Here is a 13,835-nt window from a genome sequence, read left to right on the forward strand (position 1 = left end):
GAAACCGTACCCTAACCGCACCGTACCGTACCGATTTTATACCGTTTCATTTGGTACCAATAGATATTTGGTACCGTACCGTACCGTACCAATCGAGTATGGTATGGTAGCGGTATCAAGATTTTGATACCGATCAATACCGTACCGTACCGAATAGTACTCTATTGAAATATAATTTTTTTTCATTCTCTCGCTCTCTGTCTCTCGCTTGCCTTTCAATTTCTCAAACGCTTTTGTCATTTATGTTTGGATTGTGTTTGTATTTTTGTAAGCCATAAGGCATAAGTTTTTGGTTTGTAAGCCATAATGCATGAGTTTTAACCATTTGGATTTGATGAATATGTTGATGAATAAATATTGATTTGGTTGATTTGGATATTGAATATGTTGATGGATATTGAATATGTTGAATCTTTGAATTTGTAACTTAGACATCACTTATTTTGGTGTTGAATATTGAATTAGTTCATTTTTTAGTTGTATCATTTTGGTACCGAAATGGTACCGATACCGTACATCGATACCGATTTACGGTATGATGCAGTACCAATTTTGGCAAACCCTAATACCGCACTGTCATACCGATTCAAATTTCCGATATCGGTGGCGTGCAGGCTCAATACCGCATCTGCATCGTGCCCACCCCTACCTTGGTAGTATGTGTATGAGCAAATTTCATCGTTTTTATAGTTTAGACTGTCGCTTGTATTAAAAAACAGAAGAAGAGCGTTTTATTTGTTCAGAGAAAATTGCATCATTCACTCCGGCGAAAGACTTTTATTAAATGAAAATAACAGTATTTTGTTGTTATTAGCCAATACCGCTATGACAAGTGTTTCAATACTCGCTAGTGACGTAGCATTATTCGGGTTGCTTGCAACTAATGTATGTACTCGTTCGCTTGACAAACAGAGACTGGAGGGAACTGGCGGGAACCCGCAAAGTAAAAAAGAAAGCACCGTACTCAGTCCTAATTAATTGCACCAAAAAGCATTTGGTTCTCGGTAGTGACCAGTGAGAGCGAGCGAGAGAGATCGAAAGCTATGGAAGGCCACGACGACGACTTTTCAATGGAGGACGCAGTCGTTGAGCCCATGCCTAGGAGAACCATAGGCAGAGGAGAAAGAGGACGTCTCAGATCACAATCCAAAACCCTAGACCACCCAAACAATCCATTTTTCCTCGATGCGAATGAGCCCCCTTCTCAAGGCTACGCTCCTCAACGTTGTCAGTTCCTCTCTCTCTCTCTCTCTCTCTCTCTCTCTCGCATTGCTCTATTTGTCATTTCCTTCGGATTCGGCATTTTTTTCTTTGATGCTCGATTTTCTGTTTGGTTGCTCGGAAAATGCTCGATAACGGGAATTTAGTTGTGAATAATTCCAAATGTCACTGTTTTGGTCCCGGATTGAAGTTAGGGAAATAACTGTAGAGCGAGACTGATTTAGTTGTTAGGCTTCGTTTGATTGGATATTAATTCTTAATTTTTGTGCTTGTAATTATTATTTATTTTGTTTTAGGCTTAACAAAATGATTATTAGGGCTATTTACGTGTTTTATAACTTCTTCTAGGCCTTTTTATTTTTTATTTCCGCATAATTTTCTTTTTGATTTGTAATGTTTTGTGGACTTCTTTGTTTGGTTGCAGAGAAAGATGAATGAAAATGAAATGACATTTCCTTATTTTGGATCCAAGAAACTACACCTGGCTGTTTCTGAGATTTAATATGATTTTCAGTTTAATACTAATTGGTTTCGGGTTTTGGGTTTAGGGCTAAGGGACAAGGCTCTCTATTTGGTCAGCGAGATATGATAGTAACAAGACTGAATATTTAGAACTTTTTGAACGATTTTCTTTTCTGGTAAGCAAGTGGAAGAAAAGACCAGAAGTTAAGTTCCAAGGAGACCAGAACTACCACTTTGTTCCATACGATTATGGTCTAAGGTTGTTATGAAACTCTAAATGAAAAAAAGTGGCTCCTTGTGATTCGAAAAGATAGGGTGCACAAAACAGAATGCTTACTGACCCAACAGGGATCCCTCTATATTCTATAAGTTCTTTTCTTTTTGTCTACTCTTCTTGATGGTTATTACAATCAGCCAAGGAGCATGACGGTGCATATGGCTTTTACAGTAAAAACCAAACTTGGGTTTGTTGATGGTATTGTCAAACAATCTGGTGCTCTTCACCAGATTATGCAGCTAGGCTCATTACATTACAATGATTCTTTTGTGGTTGTTGGATGCTATCTTGAAAGATCTTCATCAAGCTTAAATTTCCGTCTCATCCTATCTCACTATGATGAAAGCCTTGTGGGATGAATTGTCTTCGTACAGAGACATTTCAATTTTTTTTTTTTTGGTACCATGATCTGTCTCTTTCTATTGTTACAATGAGAGGAGTGGTAATGTAATTTTTTATGGGTCTTAATGATTCATTTGCTGCAATGTGTAGTCCAACTCTTATTCTTGGTATTCAACAAATATGTTTGTCCTTTTGCTGTCACTTAGTAAGGTTGACTTATTTCTGGGTGACTTTTGGGTTATTATGCATGCAGCTATTGAAGGATGGATTGTATTGATCACTGGAATACATGAAGAGGCACAGGAAGATCATATTTTGAATGTATTTGGTGACTATGGGGAAATCAAGAATTTGCATATGAATCTTGACCGTCGCACTGGATTTGCTAAGGTAAGTTTTTTTATTTTTATCTTGATGCTTTCGGACAAAACCTAGGTGATGCTTCTGTTTGAGCACTAATGGTTTTATTATATAGGATTGAAGCCTTAAGGTAGTGTTTTCTTGCCTTAAGATGGTATTCAAAGTATCTTCTTTCACATTCAGATTCATCAAATGTGAAATGGTGTTGGAGTTCAAGGTCTTGCAATATGCAAATGCAAATCCAATTATCTGGATCTTTGAGGTCTTGCAATGTGCATGAAAATTTAGTTGGATCTTAATTCTTATGTTCATCATGGGAATCAAATGCTGAGATTCCCATTTCCAAGTTAATGTTTTTGCTCCTATCAAAAAGTTATTGTTGTTGTTGATCACGATGGATATATTGGTCATCTGAAACCATAAACCATGGCTACCTTCAGTCAGTTATGTAAGGTACTACCCACATCCTATGATTCATATCCCATCAAGTCATCGTACTGTGGTTTGGTTAGGAATTTTAGGCACAATATAGACCCTTTCACATGCCTATTCTTTTGCGACGTTTTCAAATCTATGACCTGTCATTTTGCATATCTTACTTTTTTTTGCCTGTTTATAAACGTACACTTTTCCATTTGAAATTCTTTTGAGGTTTAATTTTCATTGCATCCAATTGCTGAATTTTTGGATGGATTATATACTTGATTCGTGCTTCATCTGCATGGATGCTGCTCTGTCATTCACTGGAAGTGTTTGGGTCTATGAACTAATCTTTGGTCGGCCAACTCATGATGAAGAAAAGTTTTTAGGTTTATAGTCAGGTGGGATCGGAAATCGGTCTTCTCTAAGGGCATTAGTTTCTAGAGAGTTTAAAGACATTATTCTGCATTATTTTTAGATTGGAAGGCAGCAGAGATGTAGTTCTTGATCAGAATCTCGTTTGTTGTTCATCATTAGTGTCACTTATGGTAATTTCCGTTTTGAGGTGGTGAGGTGGGCTCCTCCACAATCTGTGCTGTATTTTGTTGATTAAAAAATGTTATCTTCAAAATAAATAAAAAGAGCATGCCGGGACCATATAATTTCTTGGATATATATTTTTTATTTACTCCAATAGAGGGCTTTACTTAAGAAAAGGGTGAGAAAACGTAGGATACCTGTTTATGCTTATTAATGCTAAACGATTTCAGGGTAATGCGCTGATTGAATATGAGACATTTGAGGAAGCTGATGCAGCAATATCAGCAATGAATGGAGCTAAACTTTTTGGTCGGACCATCCTTGTTAACTCGGCTTTCATGACTGGTCCCTTTGGAAGTAATTCAAGAAGGTCCGTTTGCTTGTAGGTACTTTGCGTTATGTCATTCGCATCCCTGATTTTTGCTGTCCTTTACTTCTTGATTATTTTGTATGCCATGGGAATAATTTACCATGCCCTTTATTTACCTTCTATTGATATGCTCACGTAAATTCCTCCATCTGCTCTTTCGAGTGAAGGTAAATACATCATATATATTTGTGCAAAGAAAGTCTTACTTTTTTTTTTTCCTTTTTTCGTTTTATGATTTAAAATTCACTAGTTATAAAACCCCCTTGTGGCATGCCTAGCAATTGTGGTTATATGCATAAATGCTTTATATGCATATTCAGTCCATCAAATTGGTTTAGATTTTCTGCGTATACTAATCTCTTAGGATGCAATTGTTTAAGCAGCCGGATTTAGCTATTCTTATAATAATTGATAGCTCCTTCCCTCTTCTGTGTAGATCACCACAATTGAACCGCTCCAGAAGTCCAAGGATGAAATACTGATTTGGGTTCTGCTTCCCTCAGCAACACCATTATACTTGTGCTAGTGAGTAGTGACACAATTGTAATATTGCTTTTATTACAAGGTGCATGTCACTGACGTCAGGCAGGGGCATTCTAACTTTCAAAAGATGTAGGCAAGAATGGAATTTGCAGTACATACATTTCACTAATTACATGTGTAAACGTTGAGATGGTATATCCTTAACAACCCTTGTTGTAGTTTCTTTCGTTTCGATCTGCGCTTTTAACTGATCGTTGAAGTTTATGCAAATTGCTTAGCAAATGCAATGTTGCTGTTGGAGTTATAATGCTCTGTTTCCTTTGCAATTAGGTCTAGCAGATGTCATAGTTGAGTTTGAACTCTATTCTTCATTTACTGTCGGTTTTTTTTTACAACTGGATTATACCCGGCCCGGTTCTATTTCAAACAAAACAAGCAAAGAAGGGAAATCTTAGTAAAGGAAGTTTTACTGTAAGCAGGGCTGAAAATTTGTGTGCCTGATTTTGAGTGTATATTGTTATGAATTTCGTATGATTCAGAGTGAGGGTCCTCTTCATCTTCAGTTTTCAAATCTAACCATTTTTTTAATTTCACATATTTATCTTGGTCTTTTGTTGTTGTTCCTCTTCTCTCCATATGCAATCAACAAATATCTTGCAAAAATCCAAACTTTGCCCATCTCTTTTCCAATCGAAATTAGCCTTCTCCTGTCCAAGATGTTATAGGGTCAGTTCGTGCATATCATATCAAGAAAGCATTTTCCATCTTATGTCACGCCCACGTAGACTCCAAAAACAGTGTAAAAGTGGGTCCTCCTTGTGCGCATGAAGATTCTGATTTTGATGATAAGTCCATCTTTTCACTGTCTCATATGGTGGCCCCTTTCTCCGGCAGGAAAGGTGTAAAGCCCATGTAGAGGGAGGATGTTTTACTTTTTTGGCCCAAAATTAGAAAGGAGGGGTTTTTTTACGACATTTGTCAAGGTGTAATGGGGTTCAAATTTTGAGATTACTAATAAGTCACGATTCTTTTTTACTAGGTTAGAGCCCATTGACAGTGGTTGGATTTGAAAGTATATGGATCGCACATTTTGTGTCAAAAAATTTTTTTTCCAAAAGTGAAATTTTTTATGTCTAAAACCTAAAAAACTTTTTTTTTTACTACATTGTCAAAACCCAATTTCAAATTTGATAAACTAATCTATAAGTTGACTTTGGGGTTGATTTTTGTGTTTACTATGTAGAGCCCGTTAAATAGTGGTTTGGTTTTTTTCGGACAAAAAAGTATATGGATTGGGTTTCGCACATATTTGTGTCAAAAAATTTATGGATATGTTTCGATTTTTCTAATGGTGGTCTGCAATTGGTTGTGCGGTTCAACATATGCGACCTCAAATTTTGTCTAGTGGAGGATTGAATTGAATTTTTTATACTTACTTTAGTATAATCACGCGTGTTGTGCTTTGTAGCCATCCTGAATGCATGCGTGATTGCTTCTTGATCATATTATTATGGATGAAATCAATAAGGCAGGGAAGACAAAGTGAGAGAGGGAAAGACGCTATGGTTTTTTCTGTTTTTCTGTTTAAATTTAACAATGGAAGTAGTGATAGCATGCAAATGTGGGCGATTCCTGATTATTTAACATATGGGACGCTCGACTCATCAACAATAAAGACGTGGTCGATTAAGCATCATCATATAGGTAAGAGTTAAGAGGCTTAATATACGCCCACTTATGTTATAACAGGTGAACGAGTTATAACACGTATCATAAAATGAAAAGTACATAATAATTGAAAGTACCAACTAAAAGTTCTGTTTTGTACCAACTTGTGCCCTTGATATAAAGCTACACAAACGCAGGAGAGCTATGGAGACTTTTGGCGACGCCTTAGCATGTGTTATGAAACATCCACACGCCTCCTTCACACGAATTCAGCAGAAAATCAAAGATCATTGTGGTGTGTGTGGTTGGTAGCATCTAAAACTCAAGTTTGTTATGGTCGAAAACCAGAAAATAGTTTGTCCCTACTAGCCTACATCATCGACCCTACTTTATTATATAATGGTTCTTTTTTGCCCTATTCTCTTTTTCTTGACTGATTGACAAAAAATTGAGAAATTGTCCATAACTCCACATGAATACAGCAGCCTGCCGACATGATACAATCTTTAGGATAAAATAAAATAAAATAAAATAAACTGTTGAAAAAACGGAAAGAAAAAGAAAAGAATTTAAAAAAATGAAATAAAACTTTAAATATAGGGAAGGGGAAGGAGAGGCAAGACTTGTCTCAAGAAAGCTTTTTTACATCCTATGCCGGTGCCACGCCCACATAGGCTAACATGGGGTAAAAGCGGGCCCTCCCTCCACAATCCAATACATGAATGATTCTGGTTTATTTATTTATTTATTATTATTATTATTATTATTATTATTTTAAGGTAAGTGTAGTTGGAAGTTATTTCTCGTTTAATACCCATTTTTTCTTATTTGGATTTGGTCTCCTCCTTTTGTTGTTGTTGTTGTTGTTGTTGTTGTTGGTCAAGATGGATTTTGTCTCCTAGTTACGTTAACCATACTGGATCTTAATCGGGTTTGGAATTTAACTAGGATATTTACCAGTGGCCCACAATAAATTATTTTATGTGCTAGGGTTTTATGGATCAATAGTTCATAATCTATTCAAAGTAAAGAGGTTTAATCCTACATCTATAAGGATATCTTAAGAATCCTTGAAGGGTAACAGTGGTGGATATAGGATTTAAAAGCCGGTTGGGGGAAACTTACGTACTAAACGCGAAGGTATAATTGAATTTCATTAACAAACACTAGTGAATTGGTTTTTAATTTAAGAATTAAGAAAGAAAATCCCAAAAAAAAAAAAAAGGAAAAAAGAGAGAGAGAGAGTCCAAAAACAGAGAGAAATTGTGTCCCATGAAAATAGGACCCCATGTTCTTATTTTGGGTTTTTTTAAATAAAAATTTACTATATTATATTATCCTTATTTAATAAAAAAGTTCCAATGCTTAATAAATTCATTAATCAAGGGCAAGTTTCTGTTCTATAAAAATAGGACATATTATTTGATTTTGTTTTTAATATGAAAAAAATGTGAATTTACCATATTATCCTCATTTAATTAATAATTTCAATTCTTAATGTTTGCATTAACCAAGGACATTTTCTACTATTTTGAATGTTTTACCATTATCTATAGATATATAAAGTAAAAGGCAAAGAATGGTAAAACATTCAAAATACTAGAAAATGTCATTGGTTAATGCAAACATTAAGAATTGAAATTATTAATTAAATGAGGATAATATGGTAAATTCACACTTTTTCATATTAAAAAAATTAAAATTAAAAGAAAAATCAAATAATGGATTCTATTTTTAGGAACACAACAACCCATTATCTTTTTTTATATTATATTTTATTTTAGAATTAAAAAGATAATAGGTAGTGTTGTCCATAAAAATAGGACTCATTATCTTATTTTATTATTATTTTTAATTTTTTAAATGAAAATGTGTGAATTTACCATATTATCCTCATTTAATAAATAATTTCAATTCTTAATGTTTTTATTAAATAATGTCATTTTCTGGTATTTTGAATGTTTCACCATTCTCTGCCTTTTGCTTTTATATATATAGATAAATAAAAATAATTTTGGCTTTAAACCAAAAAATTTTGAACTAAAACTTTCACAAATGTTAAGTACAATCCATTAACACACTAAAAGCCTATTAACAACTTGATAAATAAAACCATTAACAACCTAACCCATTAACAAAACAAAAAAAACCTTAAAACATTTTATAAATAACTGATGTAGAACAGCTCGTAGGTTTAGAGTAAACACTTGAGGAATAGAACAGAGAAGAAATAAGGGATTGAGGAGAAGAATTAGATATCAAAGAGATGAAGGGAAATGGAAGGAATTAGAGAGTTTAAAGTAAGGAAATTTATCATTAATCAAGTCTGCCTTAAAAGATTACAAACAACTCTATTTATAGAGACAAAAACCTTTTTTAGTATAGGAAAAGGAAAAGTAAACTTTAAGAAATAGGAAAGCAAATTAACTAATAAGTGATCCTTTAACAAGAAGGAATGTTTAAGAATTAGGAAAACTAATCCAAGTAGAAGTAGGAAAACTAATAATATGCATTTTGCATCATTCTCCCCCATTGAAAAAGAACTCGACACCGGCGAGTAAACCAAGATTACGGATGACGACAACGTTTGTAAGTATGAATGATGGGAGGATGGGATGCAGCCAAATCAAGATCATGAAGAGCATCTTGATAACTTTGCAGAAGAGTGGAATCCAATTGGCGAAATTCAGCTTCTGTAATCCAAGTATCCTCAGTAGTAGGCCTTCCAACCCAACGAACCAGATAACGGGTAAAACCTCCAGTAGACGAGGCCACAACTTCATGATCCAAGACGTCCTCAATCTGATCTGTAGGGGTAGAACTAGTAGAAGGAATATGTGGCACCATAGGAGGAGTGGAACCTTGAGCAACATCCATAGAAATAGGTGGAGAAAAGGTGCATCGATAAGGAGACAAATCAGAAACATTGAAAATGGGACTTATATGCATATATGTGGGCAACTCAATCAAGTAAGCATTGGACCTAAGCTTCTTAATGATACAATAAGGACCCATTGAATAAGCATGAAGCTTCTTAAAAGATTGCTTAGGAAAACGCTCAGGACAAATCCACACCATAACAAAATCTCCTTCCTAAAACTCCTATTGATGACGATGAGCATTGGCTGCCAGTTTATAAGTGTCGATGTGCATGGATATCTGCCTACGGACGTCATCATGCAATTGCCTAATATGTTCAGCAAACGACATAGAGGAAGAGTAATGAAATCAACAGGTGATCGGGGAGAAAACCCATGAACAACCTCAAAAGGACTCTTACCGGTACTTCGATTAACTGAGTTGTTATAAGCAAACTCAACCACAAGCAACAAGAGATCCCAATTACTAGGTTCATCACCAACTAAACAGCCGAGTAAATCACCAAGACTGTGATTAACCACCTCAGTTTGACCATATGTTTGGGGATGGAAAGAAGAAGAAAACTTCAAAGTAGTATCGAAAAGTTTCCACAAAGGCTTCCACGATAAGAAACAATAGAGACAGAGAGGCCATGCAAACGGACTTCTTCCTTAAAAAATAACTTGGCCACACAAGAAGCATTAGCATTTTTGGCACAAGGCAGAAAATGTGCCATTTTAGAAAAACGATCAACTACGACAAAGATAGAGTCATAGCCGCGACTAGTCTTAGGTAAGCCAAGCAGGAAATCCATACTAAGATCCTTCCATAGGGCATGAGGTATTGGTAGATAGGTATATAAACTTGTGTTACGTTTGCGAGCTTTAGCTAGCTGGCATGTGTGGCATTGGGAGATGAGATGAGCAATATAACGTTTTAACGATAACCAATAGAAATAATCTTCCACCGAGGCAATAGTCTTATCTTTGCCAAAATGTCCTGCGAGGCCACCACCATGTAGTTCCCAAACAAGGAATTCACAGAAGAAGTACGAGGAATACATAATTGTGTTCCTCAAAATAAGAACCCATCCCTTGTAATAAAGTCTACATACTCGCGACGGTTACCATTGGAAACTTCATGAAAAATAATTACAAAATCTGGACAAGACGAATAATCAGTCTTAATACGATCAAACCCGGTTACTTGAACTGTCATTGTGTACAAAATAGTAGCCACACGACTAAGGGCATCGGCTGCCTTATTGTCAATGCCTGGACGGTGTCATAAAACAGATGTAAAGATTCTAGAGATATTCGGACCACTTAACATGTCGACTGCTAATGGTGGTGTGTTGAGAGTGGAGATATTTCAAAGCTTGATGATCTGAATACAAAACAAATTCGTTTGGTAGTAGGTAATATTGCCAATACCGAGGTGCTTGTACCACATCATAAAACTCCTTATCATAAGTAGAATAATGTTGCTTTGCTTCATTAAGTTTCTCACTAAAGTATGCTACGGGATGTCCTTCTTGGCTAAGCACACCACCAATCCCAACTCCGGAAGCGTCACATGCGACTTCAAAGACTTTAGTCAAATCAGGATGTCAAAGAAAAAGCGCTTGAGTCATCTTCTGCTTCAAAATTGTAAAGGCCTTGGCAGCCACAGAGGTCTAAAGAAAAGCTACTTGTTTCATACAATCAGTTATTGGTGCCATAATAGTACTGAACCCTGGAATAAATCGTCAATACAAAAAGGCGAGACCATGAAAGCTGCGTGCCTCTATCAAAGTCGTGGGTGTTGGCCAACCAATAATAGCCTTCACCTTGGCAGGATTTGTGCTAATCCCAGCTGCAGAAATATTGAACCACAAGAATAAAACTTGCAGTTGAAGAAACAAACATTTTTTTAAGTTGGCATACAGTTTTTCCTTTCGTAAAGTAAAGAATATCATCCTAAGATGTTGGAGCGGCTGTATATCAATATGTAATCAAAATAAACTATCAGAAATTTACCAATATAAGGTCGTAACACATGAGTCATCACCCTCATGAATGTGCTGGGTGCATTGGACATGCCAAAGGGCATTACAAGCCACTCATATAAGCCATCTGTGGTTTTAAACGCGGTTTTCCACTTATCTCATTCACAAATAAGGATTTGATGGTAGCCATAGCGAAGATCTATCTTAGAAAACCATTGGGAACCAACCAAATCATCCAACATATCCTCAAGTCGCGATATGGGGAAACGATACTTAACTGTAATTTTATTTACGGCGCGACTATCCACACATATTCGCCAGGAGCCATCCTTTTTGGGGGTAACGAGAACTGGAACAACATAAGGACTTAAGCTATGACGAATAAAGCCCTTAGCCAGCAACCCCTGAATTTGTTGATTCAATTCCGCTCACTCAGGTGGATTCATACGATAATGGGGAAGATTAGGAATTTGCAAACTAGGTCAATGACATGCTGAATCTCTCTTGCTAGAGGTAGGTCATCTGGTAAGTCATCAGGTATGACATCAGAGAATTCAGTGAGGAGCTGTTGTATGGGTTCGGCAAGTGGAGTGGGAGTGTAGTCAGATGCTAGTTTAAACAAGAGAGCAAAGACCACACTAGTTTCTTGCAGTTCTTGTGCAAAGTCTACATGTGATAAAATACTCAATCGATGCTCCGAAGCCTTCTCTTTAATTGATAGTGTTAGTTGAACATCCTTAGTTGGTTTGATGGTTTGATTGGAAGGCTTTAGTGTTATGTTCTTTCCTTCATATTGAAAAGTATAGGTGTTCTCTCTGCCGCAATTTTTCACACTGTGGTCATAAAGCCAAGGTCAGCCTAGGAGCACATGTGTAACACTCATAGGTAGGATATCACAATAAAGCTGCTTATGACAGGGACCCAATTGAAGAGGAACAAGACATCTTTCAGTAACAGGTAATCTGGTTTTATTGACCCAACCAACATGAAAAGGATGGAGGTGTGGCTCGGCCTAAAGGTGAAGGCGATCGACAACAGTTTTAGAGATGACATTCAGAGTACTTCCCCCATCAATAACTAGTTGGCATCTATTGGTACCGCAAGCGACATATGTTTGAAAGATACTTGTGCGCTTTCATGAATCAGGAGGTGGAGATGAAGGTGCTGAATAAATACAACGCATAACACTCAGTTGGTGAAACGCCTCCTTCTCACAACAATTATCAAGTTTTGGATCATAAATAGGTTCAAGAGGCTCCACATACTCGTCCACATAAGAGTCCTCATTGAGAGAACCAAGGGTTAAAGTTCTGCAGGGACAACGAGAGGCAATGTGGCCCTTAGCGTGGCAACGATAGCATTCGATATGAGCAGTCGTGGATGGGGCTGGTCCTTTTTCTATTGCAGGTATCGTAGGAGCAAGTGGACTGGCAACGCCATATTTAGAGTTAGGAGTACTACGGTTTGGAGTAAGAGTGGAAGAGTGCCCAGAATGCCCTGTATATCAACGTTGTGGATGCAAAAAAGTTTTAGCTTCCAATGCATGGCAATATGCATCTTCCAAAGTATGCGGATGGAACCTCCGGACTTCACGTTTGATATCATCACGAAGACCATGGATAAAGCGAGACATAGTGATGTTGGGTTCTTCACGAATCCCCACACATATCTTGTGTTCGATAAAACGAGCGTGAAATTCAGTAACGGTTAAAATTTCTTGTGAAATGGTCCATAATTGGTCATACAATTGATGGCAATAAAAGGTGGGAAGATATTGTTCGTGAAGCATTAATTTCATCTCGTCCCAGAGAGTCACATGTGGTTGTCCAAATTGGTATAGTTGCTTCTCCACGGAATTCCAATATTGTCTAGCAGCTCCCTGTAGCGTCATCTTACCAATGTGAAGTTTATGAGCATCCATCAAGTTGTACCAGGCAAAATAATCTTCCATGGCACCCTAAATCGTGGCCAGCCTTGCAGAACAATTTCATGCTTTCCAAGACAAAGTTTCTGATGTAGAACAACCTGTAGGTTTAGAGTAAACACTTGAGCAATAGAACATAGAAGAAATAAGGGATCGATGAGAAGAATTAAAGACTGAAGAGATGAAGGGAAAGGGAAGGAATCAGAGAGTTTAAAGTAAGGAAATTTATCATTAATCAAGTCTGCCTTAAAAGATTACAAACAACTCTATTTATAGAGGCAAAAACCCTTTTTAGTCTAGGAAAAGGAAAAGTAAACTTTAAGAAATAGAAAAGCAAATTAACTAATAGGAGATCCTTTAACAAGAAGGAATCTTTAAGAATTAGGAAAACTAATAATAGGAAAACTAATCCAAATAGAAGTAGGAAAACTAATAATATGCATTCTGCATCAATAACCCAGCCCATTAACACAACAAACTCATAACTCAACCCACTAATAGGCATTAGAGTTAATGATTAAGAGAAAATGAGAGACATAAGATGACAAAAAAGAAACTAAACCAAACTCACACTAGACATAAGATAAAGCTAAGACAGAGATAGAAATCAGATTTCCACCTTGCCAACAATACCATCCACATAGAGGAAGCGACATAACATTTTCTAGGTTATTTGTTGGTATTAGAGAAAATTTTGTCTTTCAGCTGCCTTGAATTTCAAGATGTACTGTTGATGGTAATATAAAATTTTTAGTAAATTTAGGTTTTAGCCACAAAAAAATTTTCACTTTCGGAAAAAGCCAAAATCTTTTCAAAAAAGACAAAAAAATCTCTCAATTTTCAAACCAAAGACATGCAAATGTATAGGATTCCTTAGGAAATCCAAAAATAAATAAGGGTAATTTTGTCCATTTTGACTTCT

The 13,835-nt window shown here is 36.3% G+C and overlaps 1 protein-coding gene and 1 pseudogene across 3 annotated transcripts; one reads left to right on the forward strand and one right to left on the reverse strand.

The window, feature by feature from the left end:
• Window positions 1-909: 909 nt before the first annotated feature.
• LOC103342455 (uncharacterized) lies at window positions 910-4,801 on the forward strand. 3 transcript variants are annotated; one of them, XM_089042146.1, is made up of 4 exons: window positions 910-1,227; window positions 2,556-2,692; window positions 3,853-4,004; window positions 4,429-4,801. In XM_089042146.1, the coding sequence occupies exons 1-4, from the start codon at window positions 1,044-1,046 to the stop codon at window positions 4,472-4,474; spliced, it is 519 nt and encodes a 172-aa protein (XP_088898272.1). In that variant the 5' UTR covers window positions 910-1,043; the 3' UTR covers window positions 4,475-4,801. The 3 variants fall into 3 exon arrangements, with proteins under 3 accessions (XP_088898272.1, XP_088898274.1, XP_088898273.1); XM_089042148.1 differs by having other exon boundaries at window positions 911-1,227; window positions 3,853-4,008; XM_089042147.1 differs by having other exon boundaries at window positions 912-1,227; window positions 3,853-3,992.
• A 6,630-nt stretch (window positions 4,802-11,431) lies between these two features.
• On the reverse strand, window positions 11,432-12,940 carry LOC148914807 (uncharacterized; annotated as a pseudogene).
• Window positions 12,941-13,835: the final 895 nt, after the last annotated feature.

The sequence above is a fragment of the Prunus mume genome, linkage group LG8 (genome assembly GCF_029339155.1).
Source record: "Prunus mume cultivar Tortuosa linkage group LG8, ASM2933915v1, whole genome shotgun sequence".
NCBI classification, from domain to species: Eukaryota; Viridiplantae; Streptophyta; class Magnoliopsida; order Rosales; family Rosaceae; genus Prunus; species Prunus mume.

Coding starts and splice junctions, on each gene's coding strand:
- LOC103342455 (XM_089042146.1), top strand. CDS start 1,044: ATGGAAGGCCACGACGACGACTTTTCAATGGAGGACGCAGTCGTTGAG. Junction 1,228..2,555: donor AGGCTACGCTCCTCAACGTT/GTCAGTTCCTCT, acceptor TTATGCATGCAG/CTATTGAAGGATGGATTGTA. Junction 4,005..4,428: donor TCAAGAAGGTCCGTTTGCTT/GTAGGTACTTTG, acceptor TCTTCTGTGTAG/ATCACCACAATTGAACCGCT.